At 39.4% G+C, this 23,924-nt stretch overlaps 1 protein-coding gene across 1 annotated transcript; it reads right to left on the bottom strand.

Moving 5' to 3' along the window:
• Nucleotides 1–392: 392 nt before the first annotated feature.
• On the bottom strand, nucleotides 393–13,524 carry LIN7C (lin-7 homolog C, crumbs cell polarity complex component). Its single transcript, XM_057414434.1, has 5 exons — nucleotides 13,440–13,524; nucleotides 8,230–8,348; nucleotides 7,032–7,103; nucleotides 6,453–6,662; nucleotides 393–3,942 (listed from the first exon to the last, which is right to left on the bottom strand). Exons 1-5 carry the CDS (start codon nucleotides 13,474–13,476, stop codon nucleotides 3,787–3,789), a joined length of 594 nt encoding a protein of 197 aa, XP_057270417.1. The 5' UTR covers nucleotides 13,477–13,524; the 3' UTR covers nucleotides 393–3,786.
• Between the last annotated feature and the right edge of the window lie 10,400 nt (nucleotides 13,525–23,924).

Genomic DNA, 23,924 nt, shown 5'->3' with positions numbered 1-23,924 from the left:
CGAAAAACATGACATTGATGAACTGCAGCTTTTTAAGCTATGAAATGACATTAACTTCAGTCTTTGCTTCCATGTTGTAAGCCTTATGCTTATGTATCATTTGAGTTTATGCAGCTGAGGACTATGGAGGTGTCAAAAATGCAGGAGGCCCAACGTATTATACTTGGTACTTGGAGAGCATTTCCTTCTCCAACATCGGGGTAGGGAAGGAAAAAAATCCATACACAATCAGGAGAACTAACTAATAACAGCTTGAAGTTTTCCTCTTCAGACACCCACACACATGCAGGGTGTTTATATTGAGCCCTACAGATTATGAACACCCAATTACAGCAGTCTGAAAGAAGTGCCCAGAATGGGAAGTCAGAAGAAAAAGGCACAAACACAACACATGCAAAATTTAACTTTTATTTTTCTGTTGATAAAACCCAAAGATCCCTCACAGCAGCAACAGATGCAGAAGTATCTGCAGAAATGACACCTCTTCTTAACCTCTTTGCATACCCAAGTATGCCAAGTGTATAGGGACTGCATGTTAACACAGTACAGGCACTGCTCAGTAGTAACAGAGATCAAGTTTCTTGGCATATTTTAACCCATCCTTTCCTCAACAGTATAGCATTTTCATAGTAGTAAAGATGAGTATTAATAAATTGTCTGTTTATGGATTTTTCTGTTGTCATTTAAAAACTTTATTAACTTCTACATGTACAATTTATATTCCCAGATACACCTCCCCACGTTTTGTAGTAGCTGACAAGCTGTATCCAAATGCTACAACTCAGAATGAAAATGCTACCACATTTAGCACCTCTGGCTTCACTAGCGTAAATATTCCCATAAAGTAACAAAACACACCTCTTGTTTCAGTAACACAAGGGATACAGGTTTTAAAAGACACATTTCTACTTCCTTTCCATACCCTTTTTAAATATATATATGTTTATATATAGCTCTAAAACAGATCTGTTCTATTTTACAATTAAATTAAAACACATCCACAATCAGTCTAACTAGTGATTTTGTCTCAATATCTTAAACATTAGCTGTTCCATAAAAATATACAATTCAACATGGTTGTATCAGTAACATGAGGCCTTTTGAAAGAGGCCCATGACACACAACCAAAGCAATTCAGTGCTCAATGTCATCTAGCTGATAAATATCTATACTGCATTTTCAAACAACCAGTATCTTTAAAACCCAAATTTTTCTTTGCAGGCTTACCATGCTTACAAACATGCAGAAAGCAGTCACATTTCTCACTTGTCTGTAGCAATCGCATTGTTTTTTTCAATGGGTCAACTGACAAAGTACAAACCTCATTCTGTCATTTTTAGATCACTAACCTTTTCCTTTCCTTCACATACTGAATTATTTCACAATGGATCATACCGTTCCATGTGAGACTAGGGATTAGCCATGTAGCAAGAACTGCACTTTTCAGTTTAAGCTTCTAAGAATCAAATTCTAACAGTCAATTAGGATGCACTCATAGCTGCCATACAAGTGAACAAACATCCAGTAGACAATTAAATTAATTCTAGATATATACCAAAAGGCGAAGCTTAAAAAACAAAAACCAAACCAAAAAGACCCCAAAACCTAAACTATACAAGTACAGCCTCAAGCCTGGCAGATTCCAAGAAAAGGACCTCTGTCCAGAATTATTCTTCCCAACAACAAGCAAAAACCGTGCCACATCAAACACGCTTGAGATAAGACATTAGTTGCTTCCAGCTGGAGATTCCTTGTAACTACCACAGCATCATTCCACAGAAAGTTTTACAGCAATGGTGATGTGCAGTACTTCTGCAGTACAAACAAGAATCCTCCAAGTCAGAGGCAGTCAGTAATAACACCCCAGACAAGTTCACGTCACGGTAACCTGGCGTATAAACCTCAGCACATTCTACTCTTACGCATGTAATAACCAATAATTTAGGTACTAACTATTCCAAGACCAATACAGTCAGTCTGTAGATAAGACTACAATAGAACATACTAAAAAACCCACAAGAGGTATGACAATTAAGATGAATATTTCTTTTAAACAGCAGAAAGTCAGGGAAACATCTGGAATTCTGTTGCACTAATTATAGCTTCTGCTTCCTAGTATAAAAATACATCTAGAGAGTCAATTCAGAACTGCATACAGAATTATACCCTCGCCTTAACTGCTTTAAAATTAGTACAAAATAAGTTACAGGAATGATTGTTGCAAAATTGTGTCAGTATTACAAAAATCATTATATGAGAACACCAACTGCAAATTATTTACAGGCGAGGTAATACAGTTTCCATAATAATGAATTACAATTTAGCAGAAGTGTAAAAACCATGTACTCACCAAAACATTACAAAATCTGGTATCATTATCAGCTACCCAGTAGATCATGATTAGGTTTTGTAGCTGATATACAACATATTGTTAAGAAAAGTGCCAAAATACTGCTACGTAAGAATCTTTTTTCCAAAACCATTCAGCAAAAAAAACCCTGCAGATTCTATGTTAAGAAATGCCTAAAGGAAACAGGAAAAACAAAAAAAGGGATGTCAATTGTACAAGTATGTCTTATTAAATGCCTTTGAAAAACCTGCACATTCAATTCATGCTTAAAGGTCTGACATGAAAGAGGCTTATTAAAAAAAACAATAATAATCTAGAAATACCAATAGATGACTTTTCAGGGTTATCTTAGGCCATTTTAAAAGTACACATTCCTCTTAAATTCATGAAATCTATGGAGACTAAGAACATTCTAAGCATGGCTGGACTGCTAAGGGTTGCTGTGATCAGTGGCACAAAGTCCTGCTGGATGCTAGTCTCTATTGGTAGACCCTAGGTGTCTGTACTGGGGCCCACTCTGGTTAACATTTTCACCAATGTGAAGGGGCGACAGGACACAGCACACTCTCAGCAAGCCAAAGGGACCTTGGCATGCTACAGAAATGGGAAACAGGAGTCTCTCAAAGTTCAAAGATAAGTGCAAAGTCCTATCCCAGGGAAGAATAACCCCATGCACCAATACAGGCTGGGGGCCAACCTGCTGCAAAGCAGCCCGGCAGAGAATGATACCAAGCTGACCATAAGCTACCATGTGTCCTCGTGGCAAAGCAGCCCAGCAGTCTCACGGTCTGAATCAGGAAGAGCACTGCCAGCAAGGTGAAGGAAGTAATTCTTCCTTCCCCTCTGCTAAGCCCTGACAAGCCACAACTCAAGTGCTGTGTCCGAAGTCTGGGCTCCCCCTGCATACAGACATCGGCATTACAAGAGCAAGTCCAGCACAGGGCCACAAAGATGAAGCAATTGGAGCATCTGACATACAAGAAGCTGAGAGAACAGGGACTGTCGAGCCTAGAGAAGAGGCGGCTCAGGGGTGATCTTACCAACATGTGTAAGTGGCTGACAGGGAGGAGTATAAAAGAAAAGGGCCAGATTCTCCTCAGTAGCATCCAGTGGCTGGACAGGAGGCAATGGGCACAAGTGAAAATACAGGAAGATCAAACACTAGAACAGGTTGCCCAGAGATCTTTCGGAGTCTCCATCCTTGGAGACGCTTAACGCCACAGCTTGTTGCAGTCCTGAGCAATCTGCTCTAGCCAGTCCTCCTCCAAGCAGGGGGCTTGGACCAGATGATCCCCAAGAGTCCCTCCAAACCTCAATCATTCTGTGATTCTACAAAATGGACAGGGTCTTTTTAGCCCAGGCATTGGATCAACTGAGTCACAAACTATAAAAATGCAAATGGAATATATTTTCTCCTCAAATTATTGCATTCGAAGTTAATTTTGCTGCCTGCGTTTTGCTGATCTCATTTTTTCAAATCTTGACTCCATTTCTTCCAGGACCTTTGGTGTGTATCGCACAACTAATTTAACCTTCCCTTGAGCTGCCTTCAGCAGTTCTACAGCTTTTTCATGGTGTTCACCTTCAACGCTCTGCAAAGCATAAATGATGGAGTATTAGTAAAGACACATACTGAAAACAGACTTTTTTTTTCATTTCTTTGTAAAATTTCTACACAATCAGCTACTGAAGTTTTCTAGTTTGAAGACTGCACAAGGACAACTTCACCCATGTTCAAGATTTATTCTTCAGCAAATCAGTAAGAGGTGATGAAAAATATACTCATTAGTATTAACAGAGTACTACAAAACTTTTGGTCAGGTTTATGCTGAACAATCATATTCTGTATTTACATACACCAACCAAAACAAGGGTAACATTAGGCAGTTCTGAAATGACACTTAAAAACCAACACATTCAGGAGGATGCTTATTTAAAACTCCAGATTGTTCTTCTTTCTGAATGCACTTTAAAATCAGCAGCCACCTTCTATGTGCCTAATAGGCTGCCACAGACAACTGCAAGATAGCTGCCTTCTTGATGTTATCCTGTGTTATGACAGTGCAGAACAGTGCATACTGAGTGCTGCACTGGAGAAGCTAACATGTGGCATGCTGCTTATCTTAGTGCTCCACATACCTCTCCATAAATGCAAGATTTTCAAGTTAATTTCCTCTAAATTGATTCAGAACAGCCTAACCCAACTCAGTAAGAACAGAATCAAAATACTTTCCTTAAAGAACTCTCAGAATTTATTAGGGTTATACTAGATCTGTCTAATTACAAATTGTAACCAACAGTTCTCAACAACTGCATCCAAATATACATTCCTGCACAGCACACATTTTATCAGCCAAACTTATTTCTCCCAAACTTATTAAGCACAATGATGGGACTACCCCAAGCCTACCTCCCACTGGTGCTATTAGAAGCTAGAAGGCAGGTGATGTACCTGTTGATTGTAGGGTTTCCCCGTTACTATAACATTACTTACAGAAAAAAAGACAACAGTTAAAAAAAAAAAAAACAAACCCAAGTTATTTCTCTTCTATCAGACTTAACACAACACAGACATTTGAATGCTTTCATTTGTGTTATTCAAGTAGATGTGTAGGCTGTTCTGGTTAAAACCAGTAATAAAAGACTGGTAAAAGTCTATGTTTAATTATATCAACATGCCTGCAATTCTGGAGTACATTCAAAATCTCCCATCTGAAAAAAACACAGACTTGTTTTAAGGCACATTCACTGCAGTCTTGGCAGTGACTTTTTTAACTATTAAATCAGGAATTACAAGAAAATGCCTGTCACATATTAAGATGACAGGATTCCCTCTGTAAACATCAGATGTTTTTTCTGAGACTACATTAACATTCTCAAAAGCTTTTTATGCACTCACTCACTGTATTCATGCAATGGCAATATATATTTATACATGTGCTTGCACACACATGCAGTCATTGTTAGCTGTACAAACTGCCTGATGACCAGGTTCAGTTTCAGGTGGTGTTTTTTCTTTTACGAGAGTCTGTGCATGAGGAAAGCCTCCTCTGAAGAGAGTTCTACACCTGTCCCTCAATACTTAATGCTTCAAACTAACAGGAAGGCTAGGCCAAGGACAGTTGCATCACTACGGCCATCCATGTCACTCTTTCATGTCCTTAAAAGGACAGCTGGACTCCCAGATATTAGCCAGGAGCCGAGCATGTCAGAGATCTGCCCTAGCAGAGACTTTTCAGAGTACAGACACCCAGTTAGCCTCTATTCCTTCAAGTGTCAAAAAAACCCTCACTTGAATTAAGAAGTACTCTGTCTTCAAATACAATTGGGTTTACAGAAGTAGTGATAAAAACCAAAATTTTAAGCTATCATATACCTTCTCTGCAAATGAAAAGACTATTTTGAGAAAGATTTACATGCATTTGACTAGCAGCTGCCTTAAGTCAATGGCTGTCCATAGCCTCCTCTTTCCAGCCACCCTGTGATCTGGTTTTTGTATTCTCGTTCTTTAGAAGAGGATGCTCATTAAAAGTAAATATCCACAACAGCATTTGATATACATACTGCTTAAAATATGGTGAAACGCCTCTGGTGTTGAATGTCAGTGCACTTAAGTGGAAGGAAAAAAGCATCACACAACTGAAGATAACACCACCTTGTAGTTCCATCTTACTACAGCTGTCATTATGCAGTAGCATTTTTACAGAGATAACGAGAATGTGCTCAGTCTAATGCAACACATCATAATTTATTACTTACCTTAGAAGGTGCAAAAAATTGTATTAATTAAAATCTGCATCATGAAACTTGGATTTCACAACACAATACTTGGACTAAAAGTATACAACCCCTCAGAATCCGAAATACTGACATAAATATTGCAGTTCTCAAGTCAAACATCTTGGGAACCAAAGCATAGTCCTAGAACTCTCAAGGCACACAACTCCACAGAAACCTAAATAAATTGCACTTGTGAGGATAAAAAGAAACTATTTTGCCAAGATTAAAAAGATGACGTCAAGTTTGTGCCATGTATATTCTCCGTATGCCCCCACGTGGAATCAAGTAGTTACTGCTATGTAAAGTGGAAACCAATTCCTACCACTCCGTTTACAGAAAGCAGCTGGTCTCCACGTTTCAGGCCTCCGTGCCTATCAGCTATACCGCCGGGGATAATACGAGAGATATAGATTGGAGAATTTTGTTCTTTGCCTCCCATAATATTGAATCCAAGACCTTCTTCGGTTTTGGGTAGTTCAACCACTCTGGGATGGGAATGGCCTTCACTAGCAGCAAACGCAGCTACGGTGGCCTGTAAGAAACAATATTTTTCTATTTATAAGCAATTAAATATAGACCTCTTAGCTAGACACAGCGAGCAGACTGGAAAAGTACTTTTATCTCCAAGTACCAAAATGTGAAGACAAATGAATTTAATTCTCTAGGTACCAGGTAATGGTATCTAGGGAATAGAGAGTAGCTTGAAAAAGTCAGAACTCCAAGAATAAAATTAAAATAGAACAATCTTAAAAATATCTAGTTTTTGGTTATATCTTTTAATAACCTGCTAAGATTATCCATTTTATCAGACATCTAGATAATATCCTACTGAATTTTAAATAATCTGCTTCTGAAGTAACAAATTACTGTTTGTTTATACAAGTTACAGTTTGGCTTTTACCTTCGCCGTTGCATTAGCTCTAACTTCTGGGCTGCTACTGATATCCACAGTTTCATATACGTGTTCATACACCTACAGAGACAAAACAGTTAAAGTATGGGGGAAAGAGATATTTTTCTGCTTAGATAATCTAACAAAATACCAGGTATAACGAAAAAACATGTAACTTAACAAGTACACACCTCGAGTAAGAAGTTTCTCCCCAATTCACTACAAGGTGTCAAGTGACAATGTGCCATACTACAAAGAAACAACTCTCTTGATACCTTTATTGCTCAGTTAACCCATGCAGATCTATGTCTCAGCCTCAGTCTTCCTCCTTCCATAGCATCCAGACCTCATCATCAACTCAGAAGTGCTTACAGCTCTAACACATGACTGGAGGCATGGATTACTATCTTTTCTTGTCCGATTCGATGTGAAACTCTTCAGTAAGGATGCACACAAAACCATTTAAGGAAAGCTCTTAAAAGCTCTCCTGACAACCCATCCCTTCCCGCAAGATCCCCATTTTTCCTTCAACTCATGCAACTAATTGAATACCTTAGGAAAAAAAAAAAAAAAAAGCTATTGAAAACACAGAGGCAAGGAATACTAATGCTAAGGAGGTGCTTACACTGAAGGCTAACCCACATCCTCACATCTACCTCACAATTTGGACTTGTGAAGCAATAAAACATACTGCCCTCAACAGGATGAGGACATTAAGAGGATACCTCTGTCTAAAACCAGATCTTTTACATGACTTCAGGTGTTACCATCAGTGGTAGCACCACCACCAACAGCAAGGCATATTCAATCACCTAAGAATCTCTAATAGAGTAACTCGAATGAAGATGAGGTGGTGCAAGGCTCCACCTTGAGGAAATGTGGATGTGGCTTAAAAGAAACGAGGCAACTGGTACTTTGTCTATTCTTACATTCTAAGAGGATAACAGCCTGCTACCTGCCAGTAAGGACAAACTCTCAAAATAATCTCTAAAAAGTTACTTGCTCCTGAGCTATTAATGCACCTATGCTATCCGCACTTATTGTTATTTTCTTCTGAACTTTTAAAAGTAGGTCTTGTTCTATGAAGTGGTGTCAATCAAATTCAGCCCTTAGAGCAAAATCAGATTACTGCACTGGGCACAAAAAGGAAAAAGTAAAACATACTGGGTTTCAACTAAAGGTAACTGCTTACGTCAGGTTAGCTTACCTCCCTTACAGCATTACAGAATTCACTTTGAAGGACCCTTTGCAATGCTTGTAGCTTTTGCGGTGGCACTTCTCCACTTCTCTGTAATTTTTCCAGCAGCTCAATTGCTCTGCAGATGTCTACAGAAAAATAAAACAACGAGGAACATCTGAGGAAATTACAGGTTTGTTTTTTCTTTCTTTCTTTGTTTTAATGGAGCAGTCTGTGTGTGCACATTTTTACACATAGCTTTAATGTGTACACCCTTGATTTCTCCCATAAAACTGTATGTTTACAAAATGGTACAATAAAACACTCTACTTTCAGAATATTTTTAAGTCAACCACAACAATCCCTCCCTGTAATCTGGAGTTATCACTGCCAATCTGATTTTTCCTTGAAGTTTAAATCAGACTGAAATATTTAATTGATACATACGCTATCAGCATCTCTTATGCGTACTTCGTAATTTATCTACTGCCATTGATCACATTTTGTTAAAACAAGCAAACCAGCTAAAATATTGTCAAATACACTGTTTAACATTCCTTTTATATATATATAAAAAAATATTTTTAGTTCAACAAGACTCATTCAATACTTTCCCTACAACAGGGCTGAGAATTATCTGGTCTATTATCCTCCAGTGCTTGGAAAAAAACAACCAAGCTCCTTTTCATATTCTCAGTTGAGAATACCTCTGTTTTAGAACCCTAAACCCCAAACCTCTTTGTTCCAGTTCCTAGAAACTTGTTCCTAAGAATTCACGATGTCCATATGATTATAAATGTAAATGCTGCTTTGTGAAACTGAACTTCCTGTAAAAGGTTTGATTCCAGATCCCTACAACTCAAGAAGGGCATCAATGCCATGTGATGACATGCTCCTGGCAGCTCTAGAAGAGTACAAGACATTTATATCCCTTGTATTTCCATTAGTGATGATTCTGAATCATGCAAGTCCTTGAACAGAAGCAGAACATTCTCTCGGAAAAGCAGATAGGAAGAATTAGTTTCATTAGCACACAGGCAAAGAAGCAGTGATTAATCTATTATATAAATAAGGCACAGATTATTTTAGAAAAGAATGGAGTCTGGGACACTGCTATATCCCAAATGTATTACTTCCTTCTCCATTTTTCATGTGAACGCACTCAAATGGCACATCAGCACAGAAAACGTGCAATAGCCGTGAACTTCTAAAAGCCCAAGTTTAAGAAAAGAGAATTTATATAACAAGATGAAAAGACAGTGGGGTGTATGTTCTGAAACAGAGGTCAACTGCACTGAGAAGAGACAACTCATACTCATGCTCTGTCCACTTCGTGTTATCAGACACACCTGCAGGTGGTACAGTCAATGAAACAAGGTACAGCTTAACCTCTCAGGCTGGTCATCCACGGACTGGAAGTGAGTCCTTCAGTGAGTCCTTCATGGAACAACATCCAAGTATTATCACTATAGCCACAAGACACAAATTATATCAAATGAGAGTTAAGATTTCTATGCACCATGAGAATTTGGTGTTTTCTGGCAAGCATTTCCAGGCTTTACAAGCACCAGTTACCTGAAGCAAAGAAGTATCAAACCTTAAATTCCAGCTATTACTAATCTCAACTCCTCAGAGGACTCACTTCACACAGGCATGCCTATTTGCTATTTGTACAATTACAAAATTCAAAACACTTCTGAAGGTTTTAATTTCCTAACACACATTTTGTATTTCAATTAACATACAAAACAGTTGGTGAAATTAAATTAATTCTATATGTGATTGTCGATTCCTCTTCAAGTGATGAAAAATCCCCAACATTTTTAGTAACTCTTGTGTTCAGCAACAGCAGTGCAAGTTGTCTGTATTCCATCAAATCTTGCACTGAACAGCTTGAAGTAGAATGATCAACAAATGGCAGTAGCAGCATTTCCAATCCTGCAACACTCCATGTATTCATGAAAAAAAGTCTAGAAAGTATGTAAATTACAATACAGCTATCATGTAAATACTTGCAGATGTTTGCAGACAAATGACTGTTTCATGCACAGGAAGAGTACAGCTGTACACAGCTGTACCCCAATTTGGGGCCCATGAAGCCTGTTAAGCTGTAAGGTGCAGGAACTTCTTAGGTAACAATTTGATTACAATACTGCAAGAAATCTTAAAGGGTGACAGCAACCCAGTGATCCAAAGAGCAGCTGCAGAAATGAAGACTCCAGAAACAGTTTTGCTAATTTCTCCTATTTTTTTTTGACCTTCATGTTTCATCAATAAACTCGGTATATTTCCTACCTGGATCTCCTAAGAGATGAAAAATTTTAATTACATAGCACTTTATACCCTAAGGTAAAATCGTCTAGTTTGGGAACCAGTTGTGTCTTTCCTGAAGCGCAGACTAAGAGCATAGAATCAGCTTGTCAAAAAGTGACTGGGATACACTGAAATGGATTAATTTTAGATGGAAATAAAGCAAAAAACATAGTTGATTAAGTAAAGGCTTCCAGATCAAAGCACTAAGCTGCTCCTGGTAAAAAACCAAAGCAGACTAATGAAGCACAAAAGTCAGATCCTCAGCACTCTACAGATCTCCTTTACCACACTGTACCTCTGGCTCAGGTAGATACAGGCAATGATCCCATCACCAACACACTTCCCCTCCCTCCCCCAAGGGACCCCATTATAGGAGCCTGAAAGTGAAATGAGTGTAACTTTCTCCCACTGAACTGCATTTCGTACTATTAGTCAGAAGCTGAAGATTCAATCTCTCCCAGCAATACTGCCCTGGAAAGGAACTAGTTTGGCTGGGAATAAATGGCAAAACACACCTTTCATTTTCAAGAAAAGGCTGTTGACTGCTCTGCTGATGTAGTGTGCTTCCTCCTGAACTACTGCTTGTGATATGATCAGCTGAAAGCTGTCTTCCTCACAATATTATCATGACAGTTTAGCCAACTGTTCCGCACCAGAGGCTGAAATGGAACACTACAGAATTGTCAGTGATGGATTTCCACAAGGATCAATGTAGAAATAACTCCAGAGGTAGGTGATTAAAAAAAAAACCATAAAACTCACTATAAAAATGAGTCCACACATAACTAAAAAATGGATTTCCTTTTAACCTTTTCATCCTTTTTATACCAGTTGCCTGTTCTTCACAGATCATTTTTTGTGCTCACAGCATCAAAGTCCTGAAAAAGTAAGACACATTTAAACTAAAAAAATGTGGGAGAAAAAGACAGCAAGATGCCACCACTCCAAGCATATGTGTGAACAAAACACAGAAAGAGAAATGCAGCAACCTCATAGATACTCCTGATTAACCACCTCCACTGCTTATGTTCAAATAGTCTGGATTCCCAAACTGTATGTAGAGTTATCACACATCACCACCAAACCATACAGATAACTTTGGAACGTTAAATGTTCTTTCATCCCTGCCCTCCAGTGAATTTGGGCGGTGGTGTTTGCAATGCAGCTTGGAGGAGAGAACAGACGGGAAAATTTTCAATTGCCCTGATGGTAAGCTATGGTAACCATTTTAAATCAGCTCTTTTTCCACACTATTCTCTCCTTTCTTATGCTGTATGCCAACAACACTAGTGATGTTCACTTTCTATTCTCTCCTTTCTTAAGCTATATGCCAACAACATTACTGATGTTCATTTTCAAGCTGCTGTTGATTCATCGTCAGGTTATCTGCAGTCAGCCCCACACAATTAACAGAAGTCATTTATTTCTGTAAATAAGCCTCTGGCTTTTGTGGGTCCATTATACTGTGCTCCCTTTTTCTTTACTTAAAAAGGTCAATATGCCAGAAGACTAAATAGCTCCTTTGTTACACTGATCCCTAAGTAACCCTGCAGATTTGTTTACTTTCATGGATAATGCATAGTAGCAAGGTATTGAGGTGGAGAAGGATGCTGCCTGAGGTTTAAATCCAGACCTACCAAGAGAAACTAATCCACTGCCAAAGCAGCTGCTCTAATTAACAAGCTTTGGAGTAGGGAGGGTAGGTGAGCTGTGGAGTGAGAATCAAAGTCCTTATATAAGTCACTATTTACAGGCTTTCCCTGACACAAGTGATTCACTTGTAGAATGGGAAAGAGGGTCAGGCAAACAGAAAAAATTACTTCTGTGGTAACTAACATGTGCTAGTACCACTAGCACTATGAGCAAAGATGGTGGTTCCAATGGAAACAGCAGCAGGAAAACAGTCAGCTCATACAGTCATCTACACTCCATTTAATTACTTTCTTTCTCAAAAATAAGATTTCTCATTCTCAGTATTCTTTTCCTATTTAAATTCCACTTTCCACTCCCTGCTTTCCTACATACGCATTCATAAGCCCATCATATATATTGTTATACAAGCATGTGTTCACTGAGCTACTGTGGACCTCGCACAGTTCTGAAGAACCACCCTGAAGGAAGTATATCTTTGTTTCTTAAAAGCCCTGGATACAAGACACAAACGTATTACAGAAAAAAATACCTAACTAGGGTCTGTATTTTATCTATTTCCCTACTGATTTTAGTACACACTGTATGGTATTAACAACACAAATTTAGACTAGAAACTGAAAAATCGGGGTGAAACCATAAACGTGAGAGTGCAAGAGCTGAGCAGAACCATGAACAAGTGTACGGGGAGCCCTGAATGTATCAGCTTTCTTCTATAAAAATAAGTAAATTACGATTACTAACACAGAGCCTAACAGCTAGAAATTAAAGCTAAGAATTCAGCTGAGTTCAAAAGTGAGCCTTCCGAAGAGAGAAGTAGAAACAAGAAGCTAACAAAAACGCTGGCACTAGCAGAGGCGCAGCACACACACGCACAGGAGGTCTGTGGCCTATGCACCCATGGAAACCCAGACGCCCACTGAAACGCGAGAAAAATCTGCGTGAAGAAAAGCCAAAGGAGCAAGTCCAGCCAACACGCAGCGAGAACCGGAAGCAATGGAAAACACTTCCTAATCAGGCTCCTCTCTGGCTGCCTCTGCGGCAGAGGGGCCTCTCGGAGCGCCGCTGCCCGCTCTTGGCTTCCTCTAGGCCCAGCCTCAAAACGATCAGGCCTCAGCAGGGAGCGGGGGAAAGACAGGAAAAACCGTCCCATGGGCTCGGGCCAGCCCCTCGGCAAGGCGCCGCGGAACCGGGCTGGAGCAGCAGCCCCACGGCCGCAGCAGTGAGCGGTCACAGATCAGTGAAAAGCGCCTGTTCCCAACCGCCGCCGCGCTCACCTCGCTCCAACCGCACCGGCTCGCTCAGCGCCGCCATCTTCTCTTCGCTGCGGGCCGAACGGGAAGTGACGCAGCACTGCCGGAAATGGCGAGTAGCGGGAGGGCGGGGATGGTGTTGACCGCCAGGGACGTGACGGCGGTGGTCACGACGGGCGGTTTTGTCGCGATCGCAGAGAGCGGCTTTTGCTCTCCGCGGTAGGAAACGGTGAGGTGCTCGCTTCTCCCCCGCTGGTGTAGCAGGACGTGAGTCCTGTGGGCTCAGCCGAAATTGTGTCAAAACCAGTGTAAAATGCTCTCTGTATGGGGCTTTTTTCCCACCTCTTAACACGTCTAAGGACTTTTCACACGCTAAAAACGCCACAGAGGGTGTGCCTGTCTTTCTGCACACCTTGGGTGCAACTGGAGATGCCCTGGCAGTGTTCAAGGCCGGGTTGGACGGGGCTTGGAGCAACCTGGTCTAGTGGAAGCTGACCCTGCCCATGGCAGGGTGTGGAACTAGATGAGCTTTAAGGTCCCTTCCAACCCAAACCAGTCTGGGATTTTATGAAATGTTCTGCCTACGTGAAATGTGAAGCATGTATTTTACGTTGCTTGTTTGGCATCAGTTTAATGTATGTGTGGGACTAATGTATTGCATTTACTTTCTGTATTAAATTGATGTGTGTACAAGTATGATTTAGATAAGCTATTAGGAGGTTCTTCCCTGTGAGGGTGGTGAGGCCCTGGCACAGGTTGGCCAGAGAAGCTGTGGCTGCCCCATCCTTGGCAGTGTTCAAGGCCGGGTTGGACGGTGCTTGGAGCAACCTGATCCAGTGGAAGGTGTCCCTGCCCGTGGCAGGTGTTTGGAACTGGATGAGCTTTAAGGTCCCTTCCAACCCAAACCAGTCTGGGATTCTGTGATGTACCTGTCTTTTTCTGGAAAAAAAAAAAGCAAGAGACTACTTCAGGCCATGAACTTATATATTCTTAATTTCTACTAAAGGTATAACTCTTCATGTTTGGCTTTGATTTTACCCACATTTTGTATTTATTTTTGCTTTGAAAGAAAATAGCTCTCAACAGGTCTAAAAGTGTCTGCTAACATGACAGTGATGTACTCTCTCCTCTCTGTGATGCATTTTAATGCCAGTTCCTCTCAGTTTGAAGGATGCAGCGTGTGCATTTTAATGAAAAGGTCATGTGAATGGTATTTTGCAGGTGAACAAAAATCAATCCTCACAGACTAGTCTCCAGCAAGCAAAAGTATTGTAGCAGCTGGAACCATAGAATGTTTCTGGAATAAAATCCAGATGCTTCTATCACAGTCATACACAAACTACCATTCTTGTCACGAGTGATTGAAGTTTTAAATAGCCTGCTCTGACTTTGGACAGATGAGCTTATGGAGAAAAATGAGTGTTCAGCAATATTTCATAAATCTTAAGGTTTTTCCAAAAGATGTGCAATAAGAATACATGTTGAAACATATCTTTCGAGTGGCATTATTCTGACTCCAGTGAAGACTGAAGATTCACAAGTTAAAGCAGCTGCTTTAACTTTCTTGTAGACCCAGTGAACTGGACAGTGACGTTATGAGAATAAGAAAATCTGAAAAGCACATTTTATGAAGTGCTTCCACTGTCTTCTTCATAGCGCTGTCCATCTTAAACCACATTGCTTCAGGAATTCGTGCTGATTTATACCTACAGGGAAAAGAAACCAACAACAGCACAATAAAGCTTGTGGTTTTAACTGTGATCTGTGAAGAATGTTGTATTAGTTATTTGCGTTTGTTTGTTCTTTGTTTTCGAAATAGACCTTACTTTCTATGATTTTATTTTATCTGAGAAAGCTAGATCTTTTTACACCAGAAGTTCTGTGGTCATCAGGAAAACTAGTGGGCATATAATCTTACTAAAGAACAGAAAAGAAGCAAAATGCCTGATTGTTCTGTTTGGCCTTTGGTTTTTTGTAACACCTATGGAACTAAACCAACTGGACCTGAGAGAAAGAAAACTTTGGCATAAAATGTGATATTGCTGTCTGGTTTAATAAAAGAGCTGAAAGTGGGCATGTATGCCTCTTGTGTGGCCTTCAGGAGGACCAAAGAACATCAGGCCTCATGTTGCAGTAGAAGAAGTGGAATGCCAGTGTTACACAACACAGGAAAGGAAAATAAGGCTACAGGTTATATATAAAAATGAAAAGCATGCATACCCATTTGTCTTTTCCTTTCTGAGGTAATGTTTAAGTGCACTGCTGTATTTTTGCAGGACTGCCTAATTTTTGCAGTGACGTCTATTAAGCTACAAAGCCAGGCGTTGCTGTGACAGAGACGTTTTAGTGCAGTTTTTTGTCTTCAAAAATAAGAAAGGGAATGAGCTGCTGAGTCTATAGCATGCTGCATTTTCTCAAGAAAAAAATCAAAGCATAGGTGGATACTGACAAGTGCAGTATTAATACGACAAACTGCTTGTGCCATCCTCGTCAGGAAATCCCTATCCTGGTAAGCATTTGGAGGAAAAACAGGTCCCAGAAGTGATTCCCAAAGAGTGTGAGTGCTCCTCCTGAATGACTAGGTAAATGTCTTTGCACAATAGTGGCTGAGAAGCATGAAAGTTCTAAGCATTAAAATTCAATTGATGTGTTTTGCTAGCTATAATGAAATTATTAATTTAGACCCATTTGTCTATGTCACTCAAGCTTGTGACATTTTTACCAGAGTTACTTTAAATCTTCACTGATGAATTAGCTGAGGTGTTATCAGATACACTTTAATGCCACATGAAATATTGGTGCAGTGTGCTGTAGTATATGTCAGTTGGACTTCTGGGAGCAGGAGCATCCTGCAGGTTTTTGTGTGTATGGTGAGTAATTAGAGTTACTGTGGAAGGATTATCAATAATCAAGTGATATAGCCTATGTCTTCATTGGAAGATAGTTGCACTACCAGTCTAAGAGAAAATGGAAATCAGTCTCTAGTGTGAGCTAACTTAAAATGAAAGCAGTTTATTTTAGATGAGAGGTCTTAGCGTGCAAGAAGTTAATTCATAACTAAGAGGATGAGCTTTATTCATAAATTAATTAATAAGGTCTTAATATTTTTATGGTTGTGTCTTACCAGGCAGCCAAACATGGGGCCCTTTAAATCTGGACATTAGACACAGCTGGAGAGAATGCAAATGTGGCAGGATATACTGTACAATTAGCTAGGCAAAATGCAGGAAGGAGAGTGGTTTAAGAAACTTCATTCACTTTCTTTCTGCTCGGGTGCAAGGTTCGGGCTCAAGCTTCTCATGAGAAAGAGACATGGACTGAGGCTAGCTTTGTCTCTGTACAATTCTATCACAAAACTCTGTAAACTTATGGCTTAGTTTGTTGGAAAAATACTTTCTGTGTGTATGGATCTGTTTATATGTGTGTTCTTGTTCTAGCAGGACCAGTCCATAGTGGTCTTGTAGCTAGGTAGTATTTTCCTTCACATCCAGCTGACATGAATTTAATCACAAGGAGACTGGAAGATTTGCTGGATGCTACAGAAAACGTTAGAATGCAGTGTTCTAAAATTTCATCATCCCAATAACATCCTTACAAGTGTAAAGGTGCTAATTAGTGCATTATTTTACCAGATAGTACAAATCACAAACCCACAGCATTTATTTATGTATGTGTTTTAACATGCATATGGTCAGGAATTATTCCGATGTGCTTTTAACAATATTAGGCAAATTTTAAGTCCACACTGAAAGGGATTTTACTTAATTACCTAGCTAATGCCATAGAATGTACATAGGCATCCAGTTACCTTTAAGGAGGAAATGGCAATCGTGTAACACAGCACACCAATATGCTGAAAAAAAAATTGACTAGTAATGGGTATCAGGACACAATGTATGCTCATAAAAATCACAGAGAGTTTTCTCATGTTCACGAAGAACAATGCCTGGGAAATCTGAAAGGCCAGATTAACCATGATAGAACTTTTATTTATGATTCAGGGCAGAGAAGAGAGTGCCAATTCAATTTTTAGGTTATTAAGACATCTCTTTGCCTTAAGGCTACCATGTTGGTAGAATTTTATTGCTTTAATACCTTTGAATTTAAGTACTTTAAATCTTTGACAGTTGCATTAATATTTGCAATTCCAGCAATACTTTGATTCATTGGCCTAGTCCAGGGTGAGTTTCGTGCTCTACCACTCACTGGTTGATTGTCATTGTCACTGTTCAGGCTTTTATACTAATTGAAAAACATGGTACCTTTTTGGTCATGCACATAACTAGCATTTTTTCTGTTTTCATATGACAGAAGAGAATTTTGCATTGTTACATGTTACAGAACATGCATTTTGATTAATCTCTCACACACTGGTTGATTAACATGTAGAAAGACTCCAGCATTTTGGTATGTGCCACCTGATCACCGTGCCAGTTATTTTTTCCACGTAAAACTTGACTATGTGAGTTATCTCTGGATTTTTTTAGTCACTCCTAGTGAATGTATGAGCACGTAGCAGACATATACAAAGCACTGCCTGTTACTCAGTTTTTTTAAATCTTTTCATTGTCATCCCCCTGGCCTTTTCTATATATGTAAATGCTGTTTACTGATGACAAGGCTGACAGAGGAAGCAAAGTCAAATTGAAAGTCAGTGATGCACCTAAATGCTAATTACAATTAATACTCGGAAATAATTAAATGCATCTGCCTTTCCCACCACCTCCCTTCCTCCTCCCTCCTCCCCCAAGGAAAATACTTGATCTTGCACATGCTCCTTTTTTCTAAAATACATAGTATCTGTTAACAGCCTCATACAGATGAGACAGACTCACCTTACTGCATGATGTAGTAAGCATACACTGTAGTACAGCTCCACAGGAAGCCCTTCACCATTAAGTTTTGAAGGACAGCAAGCTTCTGTTAGCAAAAGAGACTAGTATTATTATATATTAATAGTGATATTATATAGTGTAGTGTTCTATGCAGAGTCAAATCCTATTTTCGAACACTATTTTTACAGAATTTACATTAATATTGTCATAATACAATAATTAAGGAATTATTAATTAATAATTAATTTTCATCTCTAAGCACATTTTCCTTGGTACAGAATTGACGTCTTTCAGTGAATAAAATTGTGTTAATTGATGAATTTCAGAAGAAACATGGGATGTTTAATTTCACCTTGGATAGGACAGTAATGTTTTTGAAAAGACTGCTATTAAGTTATGCCTTTCTGTACAGTCACAGAGATAAGTTAAGATTGCATTAGCAATATTTGCCTGCCTTTCATGTGCTTTGCTGAATAATCTCATTTTACTTGTTATTTGAACCTTGAAAGTTTGAGTTTACTTTAAAAAAAGAACTAAAGCTACCCAAAATAGATTTGGCAGAACAGCCATTTGACAGAAGAATATAAACATGGTGAGTCTCCCTCTGCTTTCATCACTGGAAGCCGCGTCTGGCCCCTGGGAGGGGTGGTCAAAAGAAGAAACTCTGCCTCTGCAGTATGCTCTTCTTTGCACTTAAACTTGACAGGGCTTTCTGAGTAGGAAAGGGATGGAAGTTGCAAATTCAGTGTTTTTCCTGATGTTCACCTGGAACCTCCTATGCTCCAGAAACTACTGTTGAACTTTTTATGCTTACAAAAATGCATCCAGCATTTAGGATCCCCAACAGATTCTCCATTTCCATGTAAATAGGGTCCTCTTGTACAGAAAGGAATCTAAGTTTCAATGACACTAACTGTTTTCAGTAATATCACTGATGTTTAAAGAGCTCCAGAAGTGTTTGTTGTACGTCGCTGAACATTTAAAATTCACAGAAAAGTGTTGAAAGTGTATATATAAAATTTCCTTTTTAAATATTTGAATATTAATATTATTAATAATAAAAAAAAACAGTATCTTCCAGTAGGATTGTGTAGGGCCAGATCACTCATTGATGCAGATGCACACAACCCTGCTGTCTCCACCTCTCTGGCTCACTGGGATCTTAGAGGCAGGGTTCCTATAGTCCCAGGTATTTTGCTGTTAATTGCAGTAGCATTAGGGCTGGATCACTCTAAAGAGGTAACAAGTAGGTATGCTACCTCTTTGTATGTACAGTGCAGTGTATACCATTTTCTCCACATCAGTAAGGATGTTCAGAGCTTACTTTCTGTATATTGAAGAATATACAGTGATTGTTTCCTAAAATACATTCTTTACCTAGACTTCAGTCTCCCTGTCAAAGGTGCCAACCTGGTAGTGGTAGGAATAGATTTTGTTTTGTTAAAATAACTGATATTATCATCTTTACCAAGCCACTAACATGACAAGACCTTGTACTTCACTACTAATATTAAGTAGACTACATTAGTGGTATCTTAACTGGTACAGCCTGTACAGATGTAATACAATCTCCTTCCATACTATTTTATCACATTACTCTGGTTTCTAATCTTGCAAATATTCTCAAGAGGAATTACTCACATGCATAAAGTAACCTCATATTCTTTAATGTTTGCAGACTTGGGTCCCAGGTTACAATATCATTTATATTAAAATTGTTTCTGAGCATAAAAGGCTGCTAATTATTCCAGATTCTGCATCTAGGATTGTATTTTGAAGGGAGAAATACATCTTATTTGTCTGATTTTATCTTTTCCTGTTTTCTTCTGGTCTGTTTTGTAGTTACACATATGGGGAGAGTGATGCACATGGGAAAATATTAAGGTAGTTTGGTGATAAAAGTATTCTCTGTGCTCAAAGACTAAAGAACTGCAACTGATTTGACATTTTACTCTCTTTTTGGCTAAAAAGAGAAAGCAATTCAATTCCTAATATGACTGACAAGCTATATTTTAGTGATCAGTACAGAATGAAATCTGAAACACATTAATTTGTATTTGCACATTTTAGAAACATGGAGTTTTAGTTTTCTTAAGTGTGCCTCCTTGTGTTTTACATTTCAGCCAAAGAACTGAGATTAAATTTGTGTAGGAAGGCAATAAAAGGGGTTTATGAGTACATGCAACTGCTACTTATTTTCAGCCTATGACAAAGTGAATTTCCATGGCAGCTTGTAAATTCATGAAATTTAGAACTTCAGGTAATACCAAAAGCAAAAAAAAAAGATGGAAGAATCATTTCAAAGACCTGGGAAAGCACGCCCAGCCACAAGTCCAGCTGCAAGACAGTGCAATTTGGCAATTGAGGTACTTCTGACACATTTTAATATGGGTTTATGCACTTCTGAACCTAAGTACTTTAATCAGAGTGCTAAGTTAGTGTTCACAGACTGGGATTGTGTTACCTAGGTCCTGTTTGTTCAGTGGTTTCAGCGATGCATGCCCCATAGGTCTTAGCCTTGCAATTCAGTGAAAATACTTCTCCCTGGCCTGATGAGGAACACCCATTTGAAGAGTCTTAGCATGAAAAAGCTTCAAAATCAGATTGCGATACCAGCAGTTGAGACACAACTTCCTGTAACAGCAAGAAAAATAAATTACTACAACCTTTGTAAAAAACAAAAAATAAATCTCTACTATCTCTCGCTCATGTCAAACACATTAGAACCAATGATTTGTAACAGATGGGAAGAAAGGCAGCTGAGATGATTAGGTGAAAGGGGGAGGCTAAGTTACAAGGAAGGGTGAGGAGAGGATTACTTTTTTTAGTATCATGGGGAATATGTGCTCGGGATTGAAAGAGTGCAACAGAAACAGATTACAACAAATAGATACAGGAAATCTGATTCTGAAGAAGCTTTGTAGCTGAATTTGCCTTTCTCCTTGCAAGACAGTAGAGAAAGTAGTTGTTTCCATCAGAAAATGTAAGCCCACATTCTCCTTGTACTGTTTATTGTCAAACACACCTGCTTTCTAAGCTGCATAAGCCTCCAGCAGGTAGATCCTCAGGATTGGTGTCTGCATTTTAACTCTACTTTTTATGATTTTACAGCCTCTTATACTGCCAGGACAACATTTAGTCCCAGCGTCCTCAAGCAAGTTTCCATCACTTCCTTTAAGAAGCTCTTCTAGCAGCTTTCCAGCAACCAAGAATTACCTTCATCCACAAGTAGTTTGGCTTTACTACATGAAAAAATACAGAATCATGGAATGGTTTGGGTTGTAAAGAATATTAAGCTCATCTAGTTGTACGGACACCTTACCCTAGACCATGTTGCCCAAGGCTCTGTCCAACCTGGCCTTCAACACTGCCAGGGATGGGGCATTTACCCCTTCTTTGGGCAACCTGTTCTAGTGCCTCACCACCCTCACAGTAAAATACTTCTTCCTTGTATCTAACCTGAACTTCCCCTGTTTAAGTTTTAACCCATTACCCCTTGTCCTATCACTACAGTCCTTGATGAAGAGTCCCTCCCCAGCATCCCTATAGGCCCCGTTCAGATACTGGAAGGCTGCTATGAGGTCTCCACACAGCCTTCTCTTCTCCAGGCTGAACAGCCACAACTTTCTCAGCCTGTCTTCATACAGGAGGTGCTCCAGTCCCCTGATAACTTTGTGGTTTCTGGACTTGCTCCAGCAGCTCTATGTCCTTCTTATGTTGAGGACACCAGAACTGTACACAGTGCTCCAAGTGGAGTCTTGCCAGAGTGTAGTAGAGGGGCAGGATCACCTCCTTTGACCTGCCAAAAATCAGTAGATGAACTGATCTGGAACCCTGAAAGGATCTCAGACTTTAAAACATCCCTAAGATTGTGTTAGCAAACACACAAAACCCACTGAATTTATACATACAACCCCTGATAAGATCCAGGCTTTATCCTCTCTACTTAGGTGCTGAGCGTTTTATGATGACAAACCTTAACATAAGAATAAAATAAAATCAAATAAAATACAAGAAAACCATCTCTCAGTTATGCAGGGAGCACTCGCCTAAGTAGCTTTCATCTCTTTCCTGTGCTCCTAGTAATTTATGGTGGTTCAAAATAAGTACAGCCAGCTCCCATCCTCTGGAGTGCAAACACACCGCCTCTTCTCCACACCCTGTCATTTCTGTTTACCAAGAAATAGAAGATTATTTTGCACTGAACTACTCTAGAAAAACACCAGAGAGAACACTAAAATTTGAGGGCCAGCTAGGCTTGTCCAATTGCTGCTAGTTTTCCTCCCCAGCTCAAAGAGCTGCATCATTAAAAATAATGCATGCTATTAAAGGACAGCATAGATTTTGGAGCATGAAGGGTTTTTAAATGACAGCATTCATCTGGAGACAATACATTCTGAGACTCATTCAGTTTTTCTCATTTTATAATATAACCTAGTCAGAACCTGACCTATGAACCATCTTGCCAAATTGGCAAGAATTTTTCAGTTGAGACACATTTTGTTTATCCATTGAGTCTTCCTCTGTTATCCAGGTGGGAATCTCATGAAGACAAAAGCCTGCTTCCTATTTATGTTATGCTTGTCAGAAAGTGCTTAGGAAGCTCACAGGGACTCCAGTGGAGTGGATGTGAGAAGTCATGCTTTTCTGCAGATGGCTTGCAGTGCCCAAAGAGACCTCTCTCAAAAGCATTTCTCCTCCTGAGGAAAACTCCTCAGAAGAAGTTTTTCATTAAAAAGATTTTAGTAATACTCAGTAGCATTGTGCTTTGGATTATGGTGTAGATGCATTGATGCTATGGAGAGTCTAGCTTAAAAGAAAAAAGGAAAAGGCAAGTTAGCTGGCAGAGCAAAGAAATTTTAATAATAGGCAGAATGAGGACGGGTAGATTTATTGTTTTATCTTTGTTCCCATAGGGAAAATCCACTCTTTTTAAAGTGAGCACATATTTTTATCATTAAAACTCACCACACTTTAAGGCTTAGAGAATCATCTAACACCTAGTGAAATGTCCCATCTATGCAGGCATACCAGTCCTCAGACTCACCATAAACAGGTTACCATATGTCATTCTATCATTACCTTGAGGTGACAGTGTATTCCTATGCATCAAAACCAGAAGTATATTATGGTGTGGGTGATGGGTAAATCTGAGAGGAATAAGTGTCCAAGTGTCTAAGTGGAATAAAGTGACTGGATTTACCAACTCCCTGGCATGTGGTAAGGCAGTATGGAGCCTGACTCAGCTTCAGAATACTCAGTGGTACACTTTATCTTGGTTTGCGTCCTCCTGTTCCCAAAACAACTGGAGCAAATCCCTTCTGCTCTGAGAACTGTGATGAGCGCACCCTACCAAAGCCTGAAGTCCAAGATACTCTTCCTCACTTATAAAATGTGCTGGTAGCTGAGAACCACGAGAAGTCCTAGTCCAAGCTACCACTCACAAGTCCAGGCAGTAGTATGCAGATTTCTATAGCTATAATTTTTATTCAAAGTTACAGAAGACATTTCAGACATCAAGAGAAGGATTAAAAGTTTGTGGTGCTTCGAGTGTAAAGTATTTTCTAGAAGAGGGAAAACTAGAAAAACCAGACCCTGACTCTGGCACTCCAACAAGAGTCTGACGTGTTCAGACGTGAATGCAAGGGAGCAGGCTTGGTCGGAAAAATTGGTA

Source organism: Pezoporus wallicus, unplaced genomic scaffold (assembly GCF_028554395.1).
Source record: "Pezoporus wallicus isolate ANWC-B61680 ecotype Strahan unplaced genomic scaffold, APGP_CSIRO_Pwel_v1 contig_5967, whole genome shotgun sequence".
NCBI classification, from domain to species: domain Eukaryota; kingdom Metazoa; phylum Chordata; class Aves; order Psittaciformes; family Psittacidae; genus Pezoporus; species Pezoporus wallicus.
The sequence above is the reverse complement of the archived record's forward strand: the minus strand, read 5'-3'. Positions and strand labels throughout refer to the sequence as shown.